This window comes from Alligator sinensis, unplaced genomic scaffold (genome assembly GCF_000455745.1).
Source record: "Alligator sinensis unplaced genomic scaffold, ASM45574v1 scaffold644_1, whole genome shotgun sequence".
Lineage (NCBI taxonomy): Eukaryota > Metazoa > Chordata > Crocodylia > Alligatoridae > Alligator > Alligator sinensis.
In genome coordinates this window covers 6,248-31,520 of record NW_005843085.1, presented here as the reverse complement: position 1 = coordinate 31,520, position 25,273 = coordinate 6,248, and the positions used below count along the sequence as shown (strand labels likewise).

At 48.1% G+C, this 25,273-nt stretch overlaps 1 protein-coding gene across 1 annotated transcript; it reads right to left on the bottom strand.

The window, feature by feature from the left end:
• Positions 1 to 306: 306 nt before the first annotated feature.
• LOC112548294 lies at positions 307 to 15,732 on the bottom strand. The gene is made up of 7 exons (XM_025193652.1): positions 15,660 to 15,732; positions 13,934 to 14,068; positions 11,953 to 12,051; positions 10,361 to 10,483; positions 9,942 to 10,084; positions 888 to 977; positions 307 to 420 (listed from the first exon to the last, which is right to left on the bottom strand). Exons 1-7 carry the CDS (start codon positions 15,730 to 15,732, stop codon positions 307 to 309), a joined length of 777 nt encoding a protein of 258 aa, XP_025049437.1.
• Positions 15,733 to 25,273: the final 9,541 nt, after the last annotated feature.

Sequence of the window (25,273 nt, the reverse complement as noted above, 5' to 3'; positions counted from 1 at the left end):
GCTTTACAGTGGAGCTAATTAGTCAAAACTGCGGTAACATGCACATGTAGATGCACCCACTGCTATTGCTGGATCCAATATAAAGACCCTAGAACTGATCATTGTGCTTCACTGGCCTTCAAGGCTAAAGTCATTACTCATGGTTTGAGCCAAATATGGCACCCTATCCTATAGCTATAATGCCAGGGAGACTATGGAGGACCAGTGTAATTCAACTAATTGTACTAGAGCTCTACCAGTTAAGAGGGAGAAATCACTGTGGCAGCATACAGGGAGAACGTGCTTGTCTGAGGTTGGTCCAGCTGGTCAGGGATGGGGCTCCTTCACACAAACAGGCCGGACCCTCTGCTGATGGCCGTCAGCATCATTCCACTGGAGCCCAAGGAGCTCTGACACCAGCACGAGGTCTGGCCCATTGTGCTTTAAGGAGAGTGAAAGAATCTGAGCCTTTTCGCCCTCTTTGGGGCAATGAACTCCTTTCAGATCATAAGCGTCTCCCCTCTCCCATTCTGCATCATGTCCTTGTGAGAGGGCACCACAACCCAACCTGGCCTAAGTCTATACTGTGGTCTGTGATGTCTCATCCTTGCAAGAAGATGACCATTAGCTTCTACCCAGTGAGAACTGCCTCCATCTCAGTCCAGCTCCATGCTTCCTCCATCCTGCGCCTGACAAACATTTCCTCACCCATGGCCTTCCCATCCATGAACTCATTGCAAACACATTGACAAGCAGTTTCTCTTGGTTTTCCCAAATCACCCAGTTCTCCTCCTTCAGCAGCGCAGTCTAAACCAGAAGGTATAACAGGATCAGTCACCTTCTGAAGGAAACAACCCACACCTCAAGCCCCCACTAGTCCTCCCATACAAAGAATCCAAGCCCCGTACCTTTTCTTTCTCTTCAGAGTTCACAAGCAGAGGATGGTGGGCTGTTGAACACAAGAAGGTGCATTTGCCCTGCTCCCATTGTTTGAGTCCCTGTAAGAGGAAAGAGCACAGCGATGATTGGCTGGATGCGGCTCCACCTGTGAGCCCAAAGGAAACGCTGTGTCTGCTCATCTGAAATGTTCTCCCTCCCTAACAGTGTTACAGAGCAGGGCTTTTATCTTTACAGTATCAGAAAGTTTCCATCCTGAAGTGCTCACTGCAAAGCCCCTGTGGGGATGCTGAGATACTGAGCCTCTGCACAGCACAGCCACTGTCCCCATCCAGGGTATCCCAGAGCCTCTTAAAGGAACAGTTCCCTGCATACCGTGTTGTAAAGTAAACAACTACTGCTGTCTTCACATGGAGCAGTTCTCCACCGATCTCCTTTCAGAAAAAGCTGAAAAGTCAGGAACAGCAGCCAACCTATGGTTTTTATCTGCCAAGTGACAGGTTTTCCAACACACTCTATACAGCATTTGTAGTGCTCATTTTTTAAGACACCAGCAGAGTCCAGCCATACTCGAGTCTCCCTTCGAGCCCAAGCTCCTGCAGTTGTGGAAGTGGGTAAGAGGATCAGTCGTCCCTCAGCAGAATATGCATCTTGACACTGGGAGGCGTACATGTGAGTTATCTTGATCCAGAAGGCACCAAAACAAAAGACACATCAGACTCACCCTTCTGGTGTGTTTACATCTCATGGCTTTTAACCCAGTCTGGCTGCTCTCAACAGGTGCAGTATACAGCCGTGACAGCCTGCATACACCTTCTGTATATGCATGTCCCTACAAGGGAATGTCTTCTTCAGATACAACTACCTCCCCTCCTCACCGTCTAGCACTCCCTTGGAAGGCTCTTGTCTGGTTCTCAAGTGCTATGACTTCTCTGAAGCCTGATATAGCTCAGCACCCTCAGCCACCAAAGCCCCTGAGCCCCTGTCTCCATCCACTACATCCATCTGTCCTGGGTTGTGACCTCTGTGGCCCCTGCCCAGTGACCACAAGGTCAGCGCAGGCTAATATAGCTCTAACCGAATACAATGGCTGCTACTGCAGGTAATGAGCTGAACTAGGCCACACACGTCCAGCTACCAGGTATGGCTCAATGCAGGAGCTCTAGCCACAGCCCCTCAGCCCTCACAAAGCACCTACAGCATGATCCATCCTGGCGTCCATCCTACCTGTGGGGGTCCCTGCCCCTGGTCACCCTGGGTCGGGGCATTGTGACTCAGTGGTTAAAGCCATCTCCCAGGTGCCATTATGACATCAGAGCTGCTCTCAGCCAATTTCAGCTGCCCGCTCCTGGTCATTTGCATTCGGAGATCTCAACAGTCTCTCCCAGGGGAAGTCAGGCAAAGGTACCACATGCTTTGCTGGTGAGCAGTGCAGGTTTGCAGGGCTGGATACCTCAGGTGTTAAATGTTTTGAGATTTGCATGAAAATGATGAGATTTCAGACCAACAGGCAGTTTGATTTTCTGGCCAGTACTAAAGGCCCCAGGGTCAGGAACTAAACTTTCTTTCACAAACCCAAAAATACTTGTTATTCCTTGTGGGGGGCTGAGTTTCTGACCTAGGTCATCAGTGCTGGGAGTTGGGGCTTGCTCCAGGTCCAGCCACACATGGACACTCGGGGTGGAGGATCCTCACCCTCCTAGTTCTTTTCCCCAGCTTTTGAGGCCTGGGCAGCATTTGCCCTTCCTTCATGCAGAGTCAGGGCTAACAAATGGGCAGTGGTGCAGAGGCAGCTGAACCTGGGACTGATGTGGTACTGATGCCCATTACTGGAAGATAACACCCCAAACCATGGGGCTCCCAGGCACGGATTAAGCCCCAGGTGATCCCAAACCCCTGCTGCCATTATCCATTTGAACTGTACCTCCTGCAGGGATCATCCTTCAGCTCTAAGCAGGAAAGGCTCCACAGAGCCTATTGCTGGACTGAAGCCAAGCTCTGCTGCTGCCAATGCCAAGATTCCTCCAGGTTCCCTAAAGCTGGGCCCTACCCTGACCCCACCACAGCAAACCTCTGTAGCAGCTGGCTCACACAGTGTGTGAGCTGAGGCCCAAGTTCCCTTCTCTTACAGCAGCTAGGGGCAGATATTTGCCCTTGTACTCAGCCAGTAAAACACAGACCAGCTTCCGTACTTGTACAAATCATGGCACAACCAGAGAGCCAGTGGGCCATGGCCTGCTTCTTAATTCTGCTCTGCACTCACAGATGAGGGTAGGAGCTGGCACACACACGGGTCTGGTTGGAACTGGCAGCTGAGGCTTCTCTGATGATGAGAAACCCCAAGAAGCAGGAAGCCAGCACAGTCAGCCTCTGCAGGAAATGTTCCTCACCTACTGCAACACTGGGCATGTCAAGAGCAGGGAGATTTCATTTTGATCCCTCCTGCAAAACTTTTTTTTCTGCAGCTGCCCCTATGGTGCTCTGCATGGGACTAAGTCCCAACTGCTCCCACCAGAGCAGTGCATCAGGGCAGAGGTAGGAGGAGGAGCTGCCACTGGAGGCAAGAGGAGCAGAACAGCCCTGTTGGCCCAGGCCCCAGCCAGCATGCACAGCTTTCAGTGGGGTGTTCCTGGTGTGGCTAAAGCTGAGCAGGTGCTCTTCATCCCCACCTACTCCACCAGTGGCTTCTCCTTCACTGCTGCCCCTGCTGCTTTGCTCCAGTAGCTCCTGTGTGCGTTGGTCAAGACCTGGGATGGTGGGCAGACGTGCAGCATAAGCTGCCCTGGTGGGAGTGGGTGGGACTCAGCCACACGTAGGGGCAGCCGCAGGCTGAATCCAGCCAGTTGGCTGGCCAGAATTTGTCCATCTACCCATAAAGTTAATTCTTTCTTTAATTAAGAGTAACTAATCCAGATGTTTTGCATAAGTATCTAGAATTCAACAGCGAATAGCAACTTGGGTAGCAGCAAACATGAGATTATTGAGTTCAGGATCCTGAGTAAAGGAAGGAACAGGTGAGGGGCTATTTAGAAAAGCTGGCTATGTAAAAGCCCATTGGGTTGGATACGATGTGCATGAAGGTGCTGGCAGAATTGACTGGTGTGATTGCAGAGCTGCTGGCCATTGTCTTTGAAAACACATAGCACTTGAGAGGGGTGCTGAAAAACTGGAAAAGGGAAAACACAGTGCCCATCTTTAAGAAAGACAAGGAGGCTTTGGGGAACTCGAAACCAATCAGCCTCAATTCACTCCCTGGAAAAATGATGGAGCAGGTCCTCAAGGAATGCATTCCTAAGCAGCTGGAGGAGAAGGTGACTATCAACAGTCAGCATGAATTCAACAAGGGCAAGTCATGACTAACTGATCTGGCTGCCTTCTCTGACAAGAAGACTGACTCTGTGCATGTTGGGAAACCAGTGGATGTGATATACCTTGACTTTAGCAAGGCTTTTGGTATGGTCTCCCATAACACACTTGCAGACAAGTGAAGGAAGTATGGGTTGGATAAATGAACAGTAAGATGGATACAAAACTGACGTCATTATTGTCAAAGACCTTGCACAGTTGTCACAAGCATGGGCAGCTATGTGACAGACCTGAGGGAGCAGGGGAGGGTCACCCAACCTCCTTATTCGGCTGGTGTGACGTAAGAAAGCAGGGATTTACGTTTATATTTCCAAGCAGAAGCTGCAAGGGGCATGAGACTGGAATACCTTAGAAGAGATGGAGTTTGAGAAACTGAATGCATGAGAGTCAGGAGGAGTATGCAATATGTGAAGGGCACAAACAGCATGTTATGGTCAAGGCACCCAAGACTGAAAGAAGATGTAGATTCACCTATAAAAAACAAGGCAAAGATAAGGCCTGTGGGATCTCCTCTTCATCACCTAAGAAGATCTGTGGATCCCCCCAGACAATCTTTCTGAAAACCTGGCTGGAAAGAGACACAGCATAGATTCAAGAAGGGCAAGTCATGCCTGACTGACCTGACTGCCTTCTCTGACAAGAACACTGATTCTATACATGTTGAGAGACAAATGGAAGTGATATACCTTGATTTTAGCAAGGCTTTTGGTATGGGCAACCAACATGGGTTTATTAGAGGCAGGTCCTGTCAGACCAACCTGGTGGCCTTCTACGACCAGGTCACAAAATCCTTGGACGCAGGCCTTAGCCTTCCTAACAGTCCCCCTACAGTCTTGAGCAATGGAGGTATCATCCTCCCTGGTGATGGCCCCTCCCTTCCATTGGGTATATGCCTCCTTTTTAGCTTTGAGATGTTCCTGGATGCTTTTGGTGAGCCATGGGGGCTTTTGAGCACTCTTGCCTGCTTTGATCCGCATTGGGATTGTCACCCTTTAGGCTTGGAGGATCATCTCCTTTAGGAATGACCACTCTTCCTGGACTCCCAACTCCCCTCCCCTCTGGGACCTCAGTGCCTCCCCGAGTAGTCTCCTTACCTCATTGAAATCCACCCTCCTGAAATCTAGGTCTGTTGACTTGCTGCAGGCCTTTGACACCCTGCACTGGATAGTGAATTCCATCAGGCAATGATTGCTATCGCCCAGGGGGTCAAGAACCCACAGTCCACTCACCAGGTCATCGCCCATGGCCAGGACCAGGTCCAACATGGCATTTTCCCTGGTGGGACTGTGCACCTCCTGGGTTAGATGGAGGTCCTGTAACTTAGCTAGGAACCTACGTGAGCAGTCAGACCTGGCTGACTGCTCCTCCCAGCAGATGTCCGGATAGTTTAGGTCATCCATGATGATCAGGTCCCTTGACTTAACCGCCTCTGCAAACTGAACTGAGTCCAGGTCCAGGTCTTCCCCCTGGTTGAGTGGCCTGTAGTAAACCCCCACCATTAAGTCCCTTTCCCCATGACCCCCTTGTATTTGGAGCCAGAGCACTTCAGTCTGCCCCTGCACTGACCCAGTTCTGAAAGCCCAGGGTGGCCAGCATGGGGACTAAATGTACTCATTCCTGTTCATGTGCCTGGGTCCAGGCTTTTGACTTAACGTTCGCAGGGCCACGCCACCAGCTCCGTGCAGCATCACCAGCAATGGAGCCAGCAGTGTTCTGGGTATTGAGCCGTCCCCTTGGACACTGTGGGGAGGGACAGTGTGAAACTGGTATCCAACCCCATCATAGCAGGGACAGACTCCCCTGCTTGTATCCCACATGCAGGGATCACCGAAAACTCCCTCTGCCCCACTGAGTTTCTGCACAGCACATGCAATGAGAGATGCCTCCTGCCCAAGAGACTTGATCACTGCTACTTCCTTACTAACATGCTCTTCCCCAGGCCCAAGGAGGAGACCAGGATGACATAGGCTAGAGGCCACTACTGGCAGCAACTTCCCCAATCTCCTTTCCAATGGCACTCCTAGCCTGTGCACATCCCACAGGTCCCCTTGGAGCATGTACCATTTCCTTTTCCCATCAGACCCACCAAAGTGTGCACACTCATGCCTAAGCACCTCACCCCCATTACTCATATAGAAGAACAAGCAGTGGTAGGAGATGGTTTATTTTCAGATCCAAGGTGAAATTCCCATAACAAATAGAAGACACGGAGTCTCCCCAGGGGAGCTCTGGAAAACCCAGCCTTCAGGGCTCCTGCAGTTCAGCAAGACCAGACTCTTCCTTGTATACAACAGGAGGCATCTGCATCCAGGAGGTTGTGGCTTTGTTTTTGGTCTCTGATTTCCATGAGCTTTTGATTTCCTGCTATAGCCACACACAACACCATTGCCTCTTGGGAACTATCTCTTTGCCTGAGTGGTTGTGAATGTACTACACACCCATCAGAAAGCCTAGAAAATAAGATGCAGGATGTGGAAGAAACAAGAGCATCCTATCCCTGCTGGCTTCAGTAGAAGGCAGCTATGCTGTGGGGGACAGAGATTCCTGTCAAATGACACATGTGTCCAATGAAATAGGAAGCATTAAAAATTGACGTTTCTATACATCTATGTAGCATTCAAAAGTGTAGCAGGCTGGCAGTCCCACAACTCTGGGATGTAGTTTAAAAGGTCTCTGCTGCTCTCCCTGTAATCGGCAGCTCAAGAATCCAGGCTTTTTGCTGGTAGATCCATTTCATTTCTACAGTTCCACACTCCCTGCTCTGCTACAGCCATCTCCCTCATCAGTCCCTTCTGTGCCACCTATCTTCTGGGTCGATGCATTTAATTTTTTCCTTTTGGTTCCATCATCTTCTCACAAATGCAGAATCGAGTTTCTTTACACCTGCCTGTCCTAGCAGTCCCACCCTGGACATATGCACAAGCGTCATCTGAGTAACTTGCATGTCTTGGGTCCGGGAGCTGAATCCTGGAATGTAAAGTCACAATTTACAGTTCAGGTCCATCCACCTCAGCTCTGCATGAGGACACATGGTCAGGAGTTAACTGCACTGGTTGCACTGACAGCAGGGGACACTGAGGCAACAGTCCAGAAGGAAGGGCAGAGATGCTCAAGGCTAAATGTGTCAGAGGAGAATTTCTCAGGGCAAGATCCCTACACCCTCACAGCACATAGTACAAAGCAGAACAAACATGTGTATGAACCAAATTCACTTGAGAAAAACTTTGACTCCCCAGAAATTTCTCCTGCAATCAAATCTGTAGAATGGAAATTTCTGTCCTTCCTTTCTGTCACAGAGCACTGAGGTGCCCTGCTCCTAAAGAGGGGAAAATGCTAGGGAGGAAGCCCTAGCAGGGAATAAGGAGCCCAGCTGTTGGTTGCCAAGGTAACCAGGGGAGGTCAGCTGACCAGAAGCGGTAGGGCCTGGCTCCCTTATAAAACCTAGGGACTGGGGCTAGAGGCAGTTCCCTGCCAGCAGGCAAGGAGGAAGGAGCTCTCTCTCTGGGAAGAGAGGAGCAGCCTGACTGAAGTCACAGCACCTGACATGGCTGAGGGATGGAGTATTCCCTGGTAGGCTAGAGTGTTATTATGGCCGGGTGGCTTCCATTTTGTGTTATAACCAAGGGGCTTGCGTTTGTGTTGCTGTTTTATAACCGGTGGTTTGGGTGAGGCTATTAGGGGTTGGAGGAGGACTCACAGGGGACTCAGAGTAGTATGGGGACCCCAGCGACAGTGAGAGTGAAGCATTCAGGGTGCACAGACCCCAGCCCCAGAGAGGGGCAGTTGAGAAGCCCCAGTGCGGGTGTGGTGAGCCCCAGAAAAGCGGGCAGCGTAGTGGCGAGCCGAGACAGGGCGGCATTATTGAGACGGCCCGGAGACAGGGAGGCATTATTGAGAAGGCCCTGGAGAGAAGGGCAGCATTGCGGTGAGACCCGGTGGGGGGCAACATTGGGGAGACGGGCCAGAGAAGAGGACACAAAGTGAGATAGGGCCAGGGAGAGCCCTAGTGCCAGGGAGGGCGCAGATCAAGAGAGGTCGGGCCCCGAGAAGACAAGGGGCCAGATTATAATACAGATAGGACATAACAACGTCTATTAGATTGGTGAGGTGTGGACTGCGGTGTAGGAGAGGAAATGGAGATGAAAATAGCACCCCCTGGCATCGGGGCAGTATAAGGGCAGCCTCCCGCCAATTAACTTCAATTAACCAATTAACAGCAAGGCGTGGCAAGCAAGAAGGTGGGCGGTTGCCCCAGGAACAGGTGTGCTGGCCACGTTTTGATTGGCCCAGTGCGGATACCTGTCACACTTTCCTACAACTAAATGTGGCTCCCAGAGATGTCTCCATTCCCCACAGTCCCATATACATACCATAAGCACAGAAACTATCCATGAGATAAATTCCTGTATCACATAGCTCGTCCATGTATCCTACACTTAAAATCCACCAGCCTTCCCCCTTCCCACTAACCCATTTCCTAGGCCTCCATGGGTTCAAATCTGCCAACCCTTCAGAGATCTCAAATGACTGCCCTTTGTTGCAATAAGTTAGTCTGCAAAATCCATGGGAATGGCCCTTACCATGGACAGTTTTAGGGAGAGAAAATGATTTCAGGACAGTGAGTGGCTGTCATGACTCTGTTCTACCCTGTGCAGTTGGACTCATTAGCTAAGGCAGTCACCAGGCTTTACACAGATACAGTCACTAGTCCATGTAAATTGTTGAAGATGTCCTATCACATTCCCTTTACTACACAACGGTGATGTAAGTTGGGGTGGGGGACTGAAGCACCAGCCCTGGAAGCCAAGTGAGGAGGGGAATCAGTATCATCCCACACTGCAGTGGCAGCAGTAGTGGGCAGAGACATTTTTGGAGTCTGTGCCATGAGTAGGCTGCGAGCACCTTCCCCACACTCTCCCATAAAGGTACCCCAGGGCACAAATCCTGCTTGTTTTGTCTCTAGCACAAGCAGGCAGGCAGTCCCATGATGAATCACACCCAGGTGATAGTGCTGTACTTTGGTGCAGAGCTGTGGCACCCTAGTAACATAGACTTACATGCCAGAGGAGAGAGTTGTGCCATCCTCCCAGAACCATTTCCCTCTTACAGAGTCATACACCAATCCAGTCCAGAATGGGAAGTAGTATGTAATGCTTCCACGATCTTCAGAATAGTGAAATGACTCTGTCATTATGAAATCCTGCATGAGAACAGGATTAAATGAAAAAAAAGATGAGAAATCTTATGCACATGGAGAGCACCAGCAGGTTGCCAGGAGTTCCACACTTAGTATCGCTGCAGACCTCTGTATAGAGATTATCTCTGTAGATAATCTCAGTATCCTGCACATGTCTAAGGACCCATGCCAATATGGCCAGATGTGATCTAAAAAAAAATCTGCAGGCAACATTGTAGTATCCATCACACACACAGAGATAAACAGAAGCACACAGGACACAGGAACACCATTAAGCATGCGCACGTACAAAGCGCCCACTGATTCCTACCCCTCTGCAGACCTAATGAGAGACCTGCAGTGTGTTTTACTCATTCACATCCCCCTAGCACTCAGGACACCACTCCTGGAATTACCTAGTCAATGCTTGGCTAAAGAAAGCCCAGTCCCAGGGCATGACTACTTTCAGACTGAACTCACTCACCTGATTTGTACTGATATGTCAAAGGTAACACACACTCACCCAGTCTTCTCTGCTCTCCATCATGATCAGGCTTGCAGAGTGAGAACTGCAGGAGTATTTACACTGATCCCAAGGTCTCTTTTCAGGAGAAAAAAGGTAGGACCTACTTGTACTGTGACTCCACCGCGCTGGACACTTCTCCCCTGGAATAACACAAACCACATCAGCTCACCACACTCTCGTATCACTCTTGTGCTGGGACGTTGCCATCAAGAACAAGGGATGCTGTGTGTCCCAAGGCAGTAGAGATAGCATCTTCCACTCCCTGCCAGTAGAACTATGGCAGCATTCACAAGGATATCTCTCAATCAATGCCAATACAATTTTGGGAGCAGAAACAGCACGGCCATACAAGCACACTCTTACATATATGGTTCCACCAGTCCTGCAGCAACACTTGCTTCCACCCCATGATTTACCTATATCATGGGGAAGCTCCTGTACACTTCCTGGAACTCCTTGGTTTTGACAGGATGTCAGCTCAGATGAGAGGTATCCCACCTGCTCATGGAAGCTGTTCCGCTCAATGCCCAGCTGAACCACTGCAACAACATAAAAAATCCAGCATTGCCTTTTATATTAGGAGCTGCCACAGAGTTGCACAGAGTTTAGGTTCTCTGTTAAATGGTGATCCAAAAGCATTTTTCTCTTGCAGAAAAAGATGATTTCTTAATGGCAAGCCCCTGTGCAGCAACATGTCAATTTTGACTACAGGTGCAATTAGAGTTAGGCAGTTCTCAAATGGAAACTGGTCTGAAAACTGGCTTTTACATCTTACCATCATCATTGTTAAAGAAAACAATGCTTTGGGTCTGTGCTAAACACCATAACTGTGGATGCCATGTCTCTGCACACCAGCATCTTCATTAGGATGGATTACAACAGATAAAGAGCATTATTCCCCATCACAAAACTGCTTTTGTTTCCATGACACTCCCTGCTCTGTCCTCACACATAACTGTTTGTAGTTTGTGGACTGCCTACCTACAAAGGAAAGACATTCCCATGGGAACACATATGGTCCTCCCAATATGTCAACATGTTTAAATCAAATGTTGAAGTCCATGTGCTCCACACCTGCACTCTCAGCTCCCTGGTATATCTCAGATACAATAGTGATCTTTTCACAATATGGAATTTCTAAAGAAGATCTCTGTATTGTGGTGACACAAAGCCCCAGTTACACTGATACAATTTACAGTTACAGCAGTTAGAAACTTCCTGTGGGGACATTTTTTCCTATTGGAAAAAAAAGTTGCGTTTTCACAAGTGAGCACAAACCGTTCCATTGGGATGAAACTACTTATGGAACTCAGGGCAGTTTGCAATGGAAACCTCCCAGGTGCCCTTCCAACTCATCGACCCACCTGCTTCTCAGGTGCTCCGCATGGAGAACTAGCAAATATGGAGGTCTAAGGGGTCGCCCAGGCTTCCAGCCACCACCGGGGTGGTGACTCCTTCCATGCCCACTTTGTGGAAATAGTGCAGTCAGGGCTGTGAAGGTTTCCAGGCTCTTTCATGGCACCTTTAGGGGCTTGCCATGGACCTGGGGCTCCCAGAATTTCCAGACATTAAAATAAGATGCTGATGAACCCCATTCTGTAAGAAATATCCAGGTTTTCACTTTTCTTCCCCTGATTTGGTTTGAAAATACTTCCAATGCCACAGTTCAATGACCATGGTCTTTTTGTGCAGGAGTCAAATTTAGTCCTTGGCAAGCTCTAGTAGCATAAAAAAAAAAGATAGTCAGGTGTACAGGAAGCCACACACATTGCACAGTGGATGGATGCCCCAGTGATCTTAAAAGCCAGAACTGAACTCATGTACCCGGTGCTACACTTTGCTTAATACTGCACATCGCCCACAGAGACATCTAATATTTGAGTGGCATACTGCAAGTATTGCCATATATTAGCCTCTTCCTAGAGCCATTAGAAAACACTGCCTGCCCTCAAAAAACTTTGCAATGACTCCTATCAGATCCATAGTGATTCCTTTTCTATGAACTTACCATTGTAACCCAAAACTCCTGTTGCTATCAATAAAATCAGGCAGAGAATCCCAAGAACAAGGGTGGCAAGCTGCCGTTGAAGAGGTGTAGCTGAAGGATCTGGTGAAGAAATACAAATAATGCAAGTATTGACATCAGTCAAACACAGAATGCCCCACATCAACCTTGAAATAACTTGGCAAGGGAAAGAAGGAAGAGGCTTGTGTGGGCATCTTTAAACATGTCTCCTAGAAACAGCTGCACTTGCTAAAAACAGTGGCAGGGGAAAGAGCAGTATGTGAAAGGAAATGACCATTGGTGCTCCAAGCTGGACCAGGTCCTGGGAAAGTGTCTTCAAAATAAGAGTTCTTTTACAAAAAAATTTTCGAAGCAAGTCTCGTGTGTGCAGTCATGGAAACACATGATGCAAAAGCAGCAGCAGATGAACTAATGATTGGCACAGCAATCCCAGGCAATGCTAGGAGGAAAAGAATGTATCAGGGAATTGCTCAGGAGCTGTGCCTGATTATGTGTCTCGCCCAGTTTGTGAGCATGCTGGACAATCATGGAATAGGGTGTCATCACTATTCCATACCATTTCCGGACCTGGAATGAATAACTCTTCATTTGCAGGGCAGTTAGGCTGCCATAAATGTTCTAAACATGCTGTGTTCAGATCAGGTGATATGCAAATAACAAGCACAATGTTAACTGGATTTTACAGTCAAGTCGATCATCCACATCTTGCTTTCCATTATATATCTATATACCAAATTTGGGGCATATATATGCACACACTAGATAGATAGATAGATAGATAGATAGAAGTTGAAATGTGCTAAAATAAAGTGTGTTTTAGCATGTAATTGAATGCTTCTGGGAGAAAACTCCGCCCCACTCTGCCAGTCCAACACTTGGTATCGTATCTGAAGAAATTCTTCCCACTGCCACTCTCTGTAGTCAAGTATATAGTAATGGTAGCCCCAGTGATTAATATTTGATTGTGGCATTAGGGGGCACAGGCAGACCATGGGATTTAGCTGCCTTGTCTTATAGCAGGTACCCTAGGTACAGGCAGCACTGCCCTGGCAGTGGGAGGTAGCCAAGGATCAGGTAAGTATCTTCTGTGACTCTCTGTGGCAGGCAAGGGGTGCTTTTCCAGCCAGTTTGGAGATCATGGACCAAAAGGATTAAAATGTGTTAATTTGTTCTCTCCTGTTACAGTTTTTAATTGGAATAAATGATGTGAGTATAATCTTAAACCGTATGTATGTTTGTTATACTGAGTATAAAATTTAGGGTCATGTCCTAAGCCAGCAGCACATTCACTATGGAAACTTTCTTATGAGTATGGCTCGGAGGGCAAGTAAGTCCTCATGAGCCAGATTTGCCTTCATCGTGATGCATTAGTGCCTGGAGGTCTGGAGCACAAAACTCCAAATGTTTTGAAGGATAGACTAGACAGCAACTTAGGCCTTTACCTTTATGAAATGAAGAAAGATGTTTCTGAATTCTTACATTATTTTTCCCTACTTTGAGATATGGATTTAATCAGCGGTGTAGCTAATTTGTGATTTACTTCCAGAGTGTGTGACAATTTGCAGGGGGGGTGGGGGGTTGTTTTTCAGGTCCCAGCTATTCCTATCAGGCTAGTATCTGAGAATAAGTTCATTTCCCTTTAAAATGTAAAGTAAGTTTCTTTGACTCATTGTTTGGACAGAAAAGCTAAACCCAAAAAAAACTCTGAAAGGAGTATAAAAAGAATACACTTAGGAAACAAATATTATGGATGGTAACAGAACAACAAAATGTTGGTTACAAGTTTCAGGACTTCACTGTGCGACAGGATGACTCAAGTGAGAAGTGCCACGGGGGAAGTATCATGCAGTAGTTGGAATGAGTACATACTGCACAACCTGAGTGTGACATGTTTTGCTGTGTATGTGGTGATAAAAGGGCCATGTGAAAGCCAAGTGCTTTTGTGAAACCAGGACAATATTACCTTTATTTCTCCTCCGTGGGCTTGGGCTGCCCCAAGGCCCTCTGCGCTCTGTCTGCTGAGCTCTTGTGCTTCTCTGCTGCTCAGGCAGGTTCTGAAACTTCAGCTCAGAATAAGCTGTCATTTCCTTCTGTATCACTGGTGAGATAATGGGAACAGAGACTAAATGTTTGGCTTTTCAAGGGCTCACAGAACAGTGTGGCCATGAACAAGATGCCTGTAATAGCAGTGTCTCTGGTTGTCTATTATCCCATGAGGGAAGACAAGATTTAGGAAAGTATTTCACAACGCAGACAGGAAACAGCTGTCACAGCTCAGGTAGATGCAGGAGCTAAAGCCAAAGCCCCGCTCTCCCCCCCAGAAATATTTCATCTCAGGTGGCGGGAAATGGAAGAGAATTCAGGGCCAAATGAAGATAAAGTCCCAATGAATGGGTGATTGGCAATGGAATATATAAAGATGCTGTGAGCTCACTTGGTTTTGTGATCATTTGTAAAGAATATGAATGAGTAATTGAACACTCAGTAAACACTACTCAAGCAAATTAATGGCTTGGATATTTGCTACTGATAATGCCTTTTACCAGCTGAATGGAAAGATCCAGTACTATACAGCTTTAAGTCTGTCTAAGCAGTATATACAATGGTAACCCCAGCCATCATTCTATACAGGAAAATGCTCTTAGTACTGAGGTGCTAGATTAGGCAGGAGGTAACCCACTCATTGATTTTCAAATCCAGACTGGGCTTGTCCAAAAGTGATGGAGGCTTTTTCCTGGGGAAACAAAGTCATTAAGGCCCAGACTCTCACCTGTTCATATGCAAGAGCAGGAGTTAAGGGATAATGAGGGCACCAGAGCTGCACACTACCTTGGGTCCTATGTAGTGCTTGGCAAGATTAGAAGCTGTCCCTGTACTTGCGCTACTCAGGATGCCTGGTGCATTAACAGGAGATGCTTGGATGAGGTGTCCCTTGAGGTTCCTGCCTGCCCAGTGACTCTATGGCACTCTTAGACCAGCGCCTGACAATATAATTCAGACACTAACTATAAACCCTTAGAAATTACTAGTGAAAAGACTTTGAAGAGAATACCCAAATCAGGCAAGGGTTGTCAGTAAGCACACAATGCTATCAGTCACCTCTTTCAATTATCAGAGCCAAATTCCTGCAAGCAATTTTATCAGAAGCAGAGAGCAGCCTGTAGTGAGCTCTAGAAGGGTTGTTTTGCTTTAAAACCTGCTACTTTCTTCAGAAGATGACATAGGTGCCAATACAAGAAACGTGGAAAAGATACACGACTAAAATCCTCAGAAATATGAATTCTGAATAATGGCTAGAAGCCAAAGGAACCACCATTTTACATTCATCATTGTGGAGCTATTTTTAATGGGAAAAGTGGCTGATGTAATATTTAAAGAAAACAACACAAACGAGTTCACGCCTTATAAGGACAGGAATGCTGGGTTGCATGCAAGCGGCCTTCCTGGGTCTGAAAGCAAGCAAAGAGAAGAATGCAGAGGTAAGCAACAGGAGTTTCAATTGTGGAACAGCTAAAAATTGAGACATCTCAAGCAACCTGAAGAAGGGCCTTGGCCAAATGTCTCAGAGGGCTTCTCCTTTCTTGTAAGCAGGCTTTTTTTGATGACAGTTAATACTTCTGTAAATGATTTTGAGTTTCTACCTCAACAATGCTGTCATTTTTTCAATTATATTTGATTCCATGCTCTACCTTTGTTTCCAGGTTTCTTCTTTTTAGACCGATCAAATTTCACATCTGAGTAGGTTAGCACATGCTCACTCATGTCGAGGTCTAGAGAGAGAGAAATTATACCGCGGGTTTGAGAAGGCTGAATCAACTGGGTGCTACTTACTGGGGAACTGATGGACTTCCTAAACAGCCTGATCCTTTGAGTTAACTCTAGGAGGGGCTGTGCTTTCTAGCATGTTATACTCTGCAACCACATTAAAAGAAAAATCAATATTCAGAGAAGGTAATGTTTGCAAACCCGCTGAAAAGTTACAAGACACCAGGCTTACTGTGGCCTACACTACTAAATCAGCTCAGCTCTTCTGTGCTATCATTAATTAAAGCAGCACATACTTTCCTCTTGCCCATCACAGTCTCCAGGTTCATTCAGTGCACAGCATGGATGGTGTTCACCAAGTAACAATGTGTTCAAGAAGTTCTTTCATACGTGAATGAGTCACTATGACATGTTGTCGTCATAGTTTAATGTGTGGCCCCTAACTTCTACACACTACTGAAATCCTGTCTGGAGTATAGATTTAATGGTTTCCTCGTGGGCTGTTCCATTTTTTTTCTGATAACAGTACCTTAGGCCAGGTCCAAAAGGCTATTTTGATTAACTCTATAAATTACAGTGGGAGCGGGGGCAGAGGGCTGTGGGTCAGGAGCGAAGGGCACTGGCAGGGCTGGGAGGGCAGGGGCCTGTGTGTCAATAGTGTGGGGTGGGCACTGGCAGGGCTGGTGGGGAAAGAGGCTGTGGGTCAGGAGCTGGGGGCACCAGCAGGGCTGTGGGGGGCAGGGGGCTGTTTGTCCCTCTGCCTGCTTTGTTGGGAAGGAGCAAAAATGCATTCCTGTGGGTGGGATTGGGGATGGTGGGGAGGGAAAGAAAAACCCTCAGCTTCTCTTGCTCCCAGGAGAACAAAGAGACAGAGCTTGGCCTGAGAAGGTGTTAATTTCCCTCTTTGAAATGTAAAAAACTTTCCACAAAAAGGAAAATAAAGCCAGGGCTAGGGAGGGGCAGGGGAGGGACTACTGAGAACACACACGTTATTTCCAATCAATCTTTGGAAGCAAAAAGCACATTTCACATGTTGAAGTGTTGTTTTGAAAGAAAAACTCTCTTCCACAGTTCAACTCATGCTTTTCATATCAGCCTACTCATTACCTTCAAGAAGTGTTGCAAGATACTGGGTGCCTCTACATGTGCAATTAATGTGATGTGGTAAACTCTGAGGCACCTCACACCTCAGAAAACTGCTCTCTGGCACACTGTTTACATGTGTGTCAAGCACTGCAGCACTCTGAGGCTGGGCAGACTAAAAAACTGGGCTACTAGAGGACACAGGACCTGGGCTCTGGGTGGCAATCCTGGGCAGTGTCAATGCTGGTTGGGACACGAGGGTGCTACAGTGCAGGGATAGGCAGCATGCAGCCCCTGCATTTTAGTACCTTGTGCCCCAGCAACTCCGTTACCATCTACAGGTGCATTTCAGTGGCGTTATTAATTTACTATGCCCTCAAACCAGCACACGTGTAGACTGTGATGCTTTACTGTGGAGCTAATTAGTCAAATTGCAGTAAAGCTCACATGTAGATGCACCCACTGCTACTGCCTCAATCCAATTTGGCTCCCTTTTCTATAGGTATAATGCCAGGGAGAATATGGAGGACCAGTGCAATTCAACTACTTGCACTAGAGTGCTGCCTAGCTTGTACCAGATAACAGGGAGCAGTCACCATGGCAGTGCTGGCAGCATACAGAAAGAACATGTTTGCCTGAGCTTGCTCCGGCTGGTTGAGGACAAGGCACCTTCATAAAACCAGGACAGATCCTCTCCTAGTGCCAATCAGCATCGTTCCATTGGAGCCCAGGGAGCTCTCACACCAGCACGAGGTCTGGCCCATTGTGCTTTAAGGAGAATGAAAGAATCTGAGCCTTGTGCCCCATTGAGGACATGAACTCCTTTCAGATCAGAAGCTGCGCCCATCTCCCATACTGCTTCACATCTTTGGGAGAAGGCACCACAACGCACCCTAGGCTAAATCTACACTGTGGTATGTAATGTCTCATCCTCACAAGAAGATAACCATTCACTTCTACCTGGTGACAACTGCCTCCAGCTCACTGAAGCTCCATGCTTCCCTCTCCCTGCCCGAACAAACATTTCCACACCCACAGCCTTCCCATCCATGAACTCATTGCAAAAAGATTGACAAGCAGTTTCCCTTGGTTCCCAGAATCACTCAACCCCATCTTGCATTTCCCAAATCACCCAGTTCTGCTCCTTGGGCAGCGCAGTCTAAACCAGAAGGCATAACAGGATCCGTCACCTTCTGAAGGAAACAAACCACCCCTCAAGCCCCACCTAGTTCTCCCATACAAAGACTCCAGGCCCCGTACCTTTTCTTTCTCTTCCCAGATCACAAGTGGAGGATGGTGGGCTTCTGAATTTGAACACAAGAACGTGCATCTGCCCTGCTCCCGTTGATGAGTCCTGATAAGAGGAAAGAGCACAGCGATGATTGGCTGGATCCAGCCACCTCTGTGACCTCACAGAAAATGCTGTGTCTGCTCATCTGAAATGCTCTCCCTCCCTAACACTGTTACAGAGCAGGGCTTTTATCTTTACAATATTAGAAAGTTTCCATCCTGAAGTGCTCACTGCAAAGCCCCTGTGGGGATGCTGAGATACTGATCCTCTGCACAGCACAACCACTGTCCCCATCCAGGGTATCCCAGAGCCTCTTAAAGGTACAAGTCCTTGCACACCATGTTGGAAAGTAAACAGCTCCTGCTGTCTTCACATGTAGCAGTTGTCCCCAGATGTCCTTTCAGGAGGAATTGAGAAGTCAGGAACAGCAGCGAACCTGTGGGTTTTTTCTGCCAAGTGACTGGGTTTCCAACACACTACACAGCATTTGTAGTCCACTGGCCACTGGAGACACCAGCAGAGTCCAGCCATACTCGATTCTCCCTTCAAGCCCCAGCTCTGGGAGCTGTGGGAGTGAGTAAAAGGATCAGTCATCCCTCAGCAGAACATGCAACTTGACACTGGGAGGCGTACGTGTGAGTTGATATCTTGACCCAGAAGGTACCAAAACAAAAGACACATCAGACTCACCCTTCTGGTGTGTTTACATCTCATGGCTTTCAACCCAGTCTGGCTGCTCTCAACAGGTGCAGGGTGCAGCCTTGACAGTCTGCATACATCATCTATCTGTACATGTCCCTATAAGAGTCTGTCTTCTCCATTTACGACTACCTCCCTTCCTTGCCCTCTAGCACTCCCTTCGAAGAGTTCTTCTCAGGTTTCCAAGTGCTACGGCCTCTGAAGCCTGATACAGCTCAGCACCCTCAACCACCAAAGCCCCTGAGCCCGTCTCCATCCACTACACCCATCTGTCCTGGTTTCTACTCCAGGCACTGGCCTATCCATCCTTTCAGTCCTGACTCTTCTCTTTTCATTTCACTCCCTCTAGCTCCCTTTATCTTCTTCCTTTTCTCTTTTAGACTCCTTTGCCCCCTGCACCCCTGCTCCCACACTACCTATCAGGCTTTCTTACATCTGCCAGGGGCTCAGTTTGCAATCACTGCAGTGGGGCTGCAGGGGATCAGCAGTTCCCACCAGCACAGCACGTGCCAGCCTCAGCCTGATTTCCCCTTCGTGAGACCTGTGCTGGGACAGGAGAATGCAAATAATGTGGAAAGAGAGCCTGAGAACTGGATACAAGGGGGTCTGATTCCATAATGCCACCAGGAAGCTGTGTGAGATCTCTGTTCAGGGGACAAGGGGACACAGGCACCCCTAGTGACAAGTCTGTGTGGGCTGGACCCTGCAGGGATCATGCTCCAGAAGTCCTGTAAATATTGGAGGGGGCCTGAACATTGAAGAGTGAGAAGTCCTACAGAAGGGCAATTTCTTCATGCTCCTTCTGAAGTGGTGGGCCTCCTGCTTTGGACAGACAAAGAGGGGATTGATATAGAGGCAGCCTGGGGTTGTATGGAGTTGGGGAGTATGTCTGAGCATGCACAAATTAGGGAAGAGAAGTACGAGTATGCCAGGTAAACACGATTCTGTAAAGCACCAGATGGACCAGCCCATTTTAGCACCCACTGGGGCAGTCTCTAATTCAGCTCTACATATAGCTACCGTACACATCCATCCATTTCCAACTGCAGTCCACCAGCTTCTCGTTTCATCTGTTTCATCTGCCCATCTCACCAGCTCTTTAAAGCGTTTACCTAACTATCTGACCAGTGCCACCTCTACTCCTATTCTCAGTGACTCACTCCATACCTGACCTGTAAACTAACCGTAACTAGCCACAGCTCACCACAGTAGGTTCATCATTTAATCCCTTGTCTAACCTGTTCTGAGGGCACTGATGCCTAGACGACAAGTGACAATGTGGTCTCCCAAGATCTATTGTTTGGGTCTCAGTTCACAGTGGACGAAAGGAGATCATGTGTAAAACAAGTCAGACCTAGAGACAGAGCAAGGAAGGAAACTGCATGCTAGTTAACATGGAAGAGGAACAAAGACAATGATACAGTGAAGATGACGTGTTTTGCACAGGGTTATAACGGTCAGCTGAAATGTCCCCTGCCCAATGACCACAAGGTCAGCGCAGGCTAATATAGATCTAACCAAATACATTGGCTGCTACTGCAGGTAATGAGCTGAACTAGGCCGCACACGTCCAGCTACCAGGTATGGCTCAACACAGGAGCTCCGGCCACAGCCCCTCAGTCATCATAAAGCACCTGCAGCATGATCCATCCTGGCGTCCATCCTACCTGTGGGGGTCCCTGCCCCTGGTCACCCTGGGTCGGGGCATTGTGACTCAGTGGTTAAAGCCATCTCCCAGGTGCCATTATGACATCAGAGCTTCTCTCAGCCAATCTCAGCCGCCCGCTCCTGGTCATTTGCATTCGGAGATCTCACTAGTCTCTCCCAGGGGAAATCAGGCAAAGGCACCACATGCTTTGCTGGTGAGCAGTGCAGGTTTGCAGGGCTGGGTACCTCAGGTGTTAAATGTTTTTGATGCTTGCATGAAAATTATGAGATTTCAAACCAACAAGCGGTGTGATTTTCTGGCTAATACTGAAGGCCCCAGGGTCAGGAGCTAAGCTTTCTTTCAAAAACCCAGAAATACTTATTATTCCTTATTCAGTTTCTGACCTAGACCCTCGGTGCTTGGAGCCAGGGCTTCAAGATGCTCCAGGACCAGCCACATATGGATGCATGGGGGGAGGGGATCCTCACCCACCTAGATCTCCTCAGCTTGTGAGGCCTGGTCAACATTTGCCCTTCCTTCATGCAGATACAGAACTAACAGTTGGGCAGTGGTGCAAGGGCAGCTGAGCCTGAGACTGATGTGGTAGTGCTGCCCATTACTGGAAGATAACACCCCAAATCATGGGACTCCCAGGCATGGATTAAGCCCCAGATGATGCTAACCCCCTGCTGCCATTATCCACTGGATCTGTACCTCCCATCCTTCAGCTCTTAGCAGGAAAAGCCTCCACAGGACCTGGTGCTGGGCTGCAGCCAGCCTCTGCTGCTGCCAATGCCAATATTCATGCAGGTACTCCAAAGCTGGGCCCTACCCTGATCCCACCACAGCAAACCATAAGACCTATACAAAGCTTTCTGTTGTCTTTTTGGCTTATTATGTTGCATTTTCAGTTAGGCTGAGTTGTGTGTGCTGTCACTTTATTGGGCTGTGTCTTAGATTAGGCAGAGTACTTCTCTTGTTCTTTTTCGCATGCCTTAAATTGCAAATTGCTTGACCACAAGGTCAGCGCAGGCTAATATAGATCTAACCAAATACATTGGCTGCTACTGCAGGTAATGAGCTGAACTAGGCCGCACACGTCCAGCTACCAGGTATGGCTCAACACAGGAGCTCCGGCCACAGCCCCTCAGTCATCATAAAGCACCTGCAGCATGATCCATCCTGGCGTCCATCCTACCTGTGGGGGTCCCTGCCCCTGGTCACCCTGGGTCGGGGCATTGTGACTCAGTGGTTAAAGCCATCTCCCAGGTGCCATTATGACATCAGAGCTTCTCTCAGCCAATCTCAGCCGCCCGCTCCTGGTCATTTGCATTCGGAGATCTCACTAGTCTCTCCCAGGGGAAATCAGGCAAAGGTACCACATGCTTTGCTGGTGAGCAGTGCAGGTTTGCAGGGCTGGGTACCTCAGGTGTTAAATGTTTTTGATGCTTGCATGAAAATTATGAGATTTCAAACCAACAATTGGTGTGATTTTCTGGCTAATACTGAAGGCCCCAGGGTCAGGAGCTAAGCTTTCCTTCACAAACCCAGAAATACTTGTTATTCTTTGTGAGTGGCTGGGTTTCTGACCTAGGCCCTCGGTGCTGGGAACTGGGGCTTTGGGATGCCACACATGGATGCATGGGGGGAGGATCCTCACCCTCCTAGATCTTCTCCTCAGCTGGTGAGACCTGGTCAGCATTTGCCCTTCCTTCATGCAGATGCAGGACTAACTGGTAGGCAGTGGTGCAGAGGCAGCCGACACTGGGACTGATGTGGTAGTGATGCCTGTTACTGGAAGATAATGCCCCAAACCATGGGGCTTCCAGACACAGATTAAGCCCCAGGTGATCCCAACCCCCTGCTGCCATTATCCATTGGATCTGTACCTCCTGCAGGAATCATCCCTCAGCTCTGAGCTGGAAAAGCCTCCACAGGGCCTGGTGCTGGGCTGCAGCCAGGCTCTGCTGCTGCCATTGCCAAGATTTCCGCAGGTGCTGCAAAGCCGGGCCATACCCTGACCCCACATCCGCAAGCAGGGAGCTGGTTCCTGGGGAGAGATAATCATCACTGTGCTGAAAGTCATGCAGAGAACTAAAGGAGGCAGAATTGAGCTGTGGGAAGGAACAAAAGCATTACCAGGTGTTGGGGAGCCCTAAAACAGCCATAAACATGACACAACACTTTGTAGCAGCTGGCTCGCAGAGTGTGTCAGCCCCGGCCCCAGTACTCCTCTCCTACAGCAGCTAAGGGCAGACATTTCCCCTTGTATTTAGCCAGTAAAACCCAGACCAACTCCTGCACTTGTAAAACCATGGCACAACCAGCCAAGGTAACGCAGAGCCAGGGGCCATGGCCTGCTCCTTAATTCTCCTGCACCCGGGCTCTGTTCCTGCCAATGCCAAGATTCACCCAACTGGCAGCTGAGGCTTCTCTGATGATCAGAAGCCCCAAGCAGCAGGAAGCCAGCACAGTCAGCCTCTGCAGGAAATGTTCCTCACCTACTACAACACTGGGCATGTCAGGAACAGGGAGATTTCATTTTGATCCCTTCTGCAATGCTTTTTTTGCAGCTGCCCCTATGGTGCTCTGCATGGGACTGTGTCCCACCTGCTCCCACCAGAGTTGTGCATCAGGGCAGAGATAGGAGTGGCATAACCACCGTGCTGGCCCGGGCCCCAGCCAATGTGCACAGATTTCAGTGGGGTGTTCCTAGTGTGGCTGAAGCTGGGCAGGTGCTCTTCATTTCCCCCTGCCTCCACCTGTGGCTTCTCCTCCACCGCTGCCCCTGCTGCTTTGCTCCAGTGGCTCCTGTGTGCACTGGTCAAGACCTGAGATGGTGGGCAGACGTGCAGCATGATCTGCCCTGGTGGGAGTGGGTTGGACTCAGACCCATGTAGGGGCAGCCCCAGGCTAAATCCAGCCAGTTGGCTGGCTGGAGTTTGCACCCCCCACCCCCTACACACACACCCATAACGTAAATTCTTTCTTTAATTATGAGTAACTAATCTAGCTATTTAGCATAAATAGCTAGAATTCAACAGTGAATGGCAACTTGGGTAGCAGCAAACATGAGATGATTAAGTTCAGGATCCTGAGTAAAGGAAGGAACAGTTGAAGGACTATTTAGAAAAGCTGTCTGTGTACAAGTCCATGGGGTTGGATACGATGTGCGTGAGGGTGCTGACAGAATTGACAGATGTGATTGCAGAGCTGCTGGCCATTGTCTTTGAAAAAATATAACACTAGGGAGGGGTCCTGGACAATTGGAAAATGGCAAATATAGTGCCCATCTTTACGGAAGAGAAGACGAGGATCAGGGAACTACAAACCAATTAGGCACGCCTCAGTCTCTGGAAAAATCATGGAGCAGGTCCTCAAGGAATCCATTCCTAAGCAGAGGGATGAGAAAGTGATTATCAACAGTCAGCTTGGATTCAGCAAGGGCAAGGCATGCCTGACAAATTTGACTGCCTTCTCTGACAAGAAGACTGACTCTGTGCATGTCGGGAGACCAGTGGATGTGATATAGCTTGACTTTAGCAAGGCTTTTGTTATGGTCTCCCATAACACACACGCAAACAAGTGAAGGAAGTATGGGTTGGATAAATGAACAGTAAGATGGATACAAAACTGACTGCATCATTGGCAAAGAGCTTTCATAGTTACCACAAGTGTGGGCAGCTATGTGGCAGACCTGAAGGAGCATGGGAGGGTCACCCAACCTCTTTATTCAGCTGGTGTGATGTAAGAAAGCTGGGATTTACATTTATATTTCAAAGCAGAACCTGTAAAGGGCAAGAGACTGGAATACCTTAGAAGAGACGGAGATAGAGAAACTGAATGCATGAGAGTCATGAGTGGTATGCAACGTGTGAAAGGCAGAAATAGCATGTTATGGTCAAGGCACCCATCACTGAAAGGAGATGTAGATTAGCTTATAAAAACCCAGGCAAAGATAAGGCCTGAGGGATCTCCTCCTCCTCACCTAAGAATATATGTGGATCCCTCAGACAATCTTTCTGAATACCTGGCTGCAAGGAGACACTGCCCTCAGGATTACATAAGACCTATATAAAGCTTTCTGTTGTCTTTTTTTCATTAATTATGTTACATTTTAAGTTAGGCTGAGCTGTGTGTACTCTCACTTTATTTGGGCTGTGTCTTAGCTTAGGCAGAGTACTTCTATTGTTCTTTTTATCATATTTTAAATTGCAAATTGCTTTGTTCAGTAAACACTCTCCTCAGAATGGACTGTTCTTGTTCAAGAATTTATGAATTCAGTGTCACTACCTAAACCCTAATATTAAGTCTAATAAAAGGATTGTCAGGCTCAAACAGTATTAATCAATGGCTCAATGTCTAGCTGGCAGCCAGAATCAAATGGAGTGCCTCAGGGGTCATCCCTGGGGCTGGTTTTCTTCAATATCTTGATCAACTATCTGGAAGATGGGATGGAGTGCATGCACCCTGAGCAGGTTTGCAGCTGACACCAAACTGGGTGGAGTAATAAATGCTCTGGGGCTAAGATTCAGAGAGACCTGGATAAATCTGAGGCTTGGAACAAAAGAAATCCCATGAGGTTCAATAAGGACAACTTCAAACTCCTGCATTTAGGACAGAATAATCCCATTCACTGCTACAGGTTGGGGACCAACTAGCTAAATAGGACCTGGGGGTTTCAGTGGACATGAAGCTGAATATGAGCCAGCAGTGTGCCCTTGTTGGCAAGAAGGCCAAAAGCATATTGGGTCCCATGAGTGTTGCAAGAAAATCAAGGAAAGTGATTATTCCCCTCTATTTGGCATTGTTGAGGC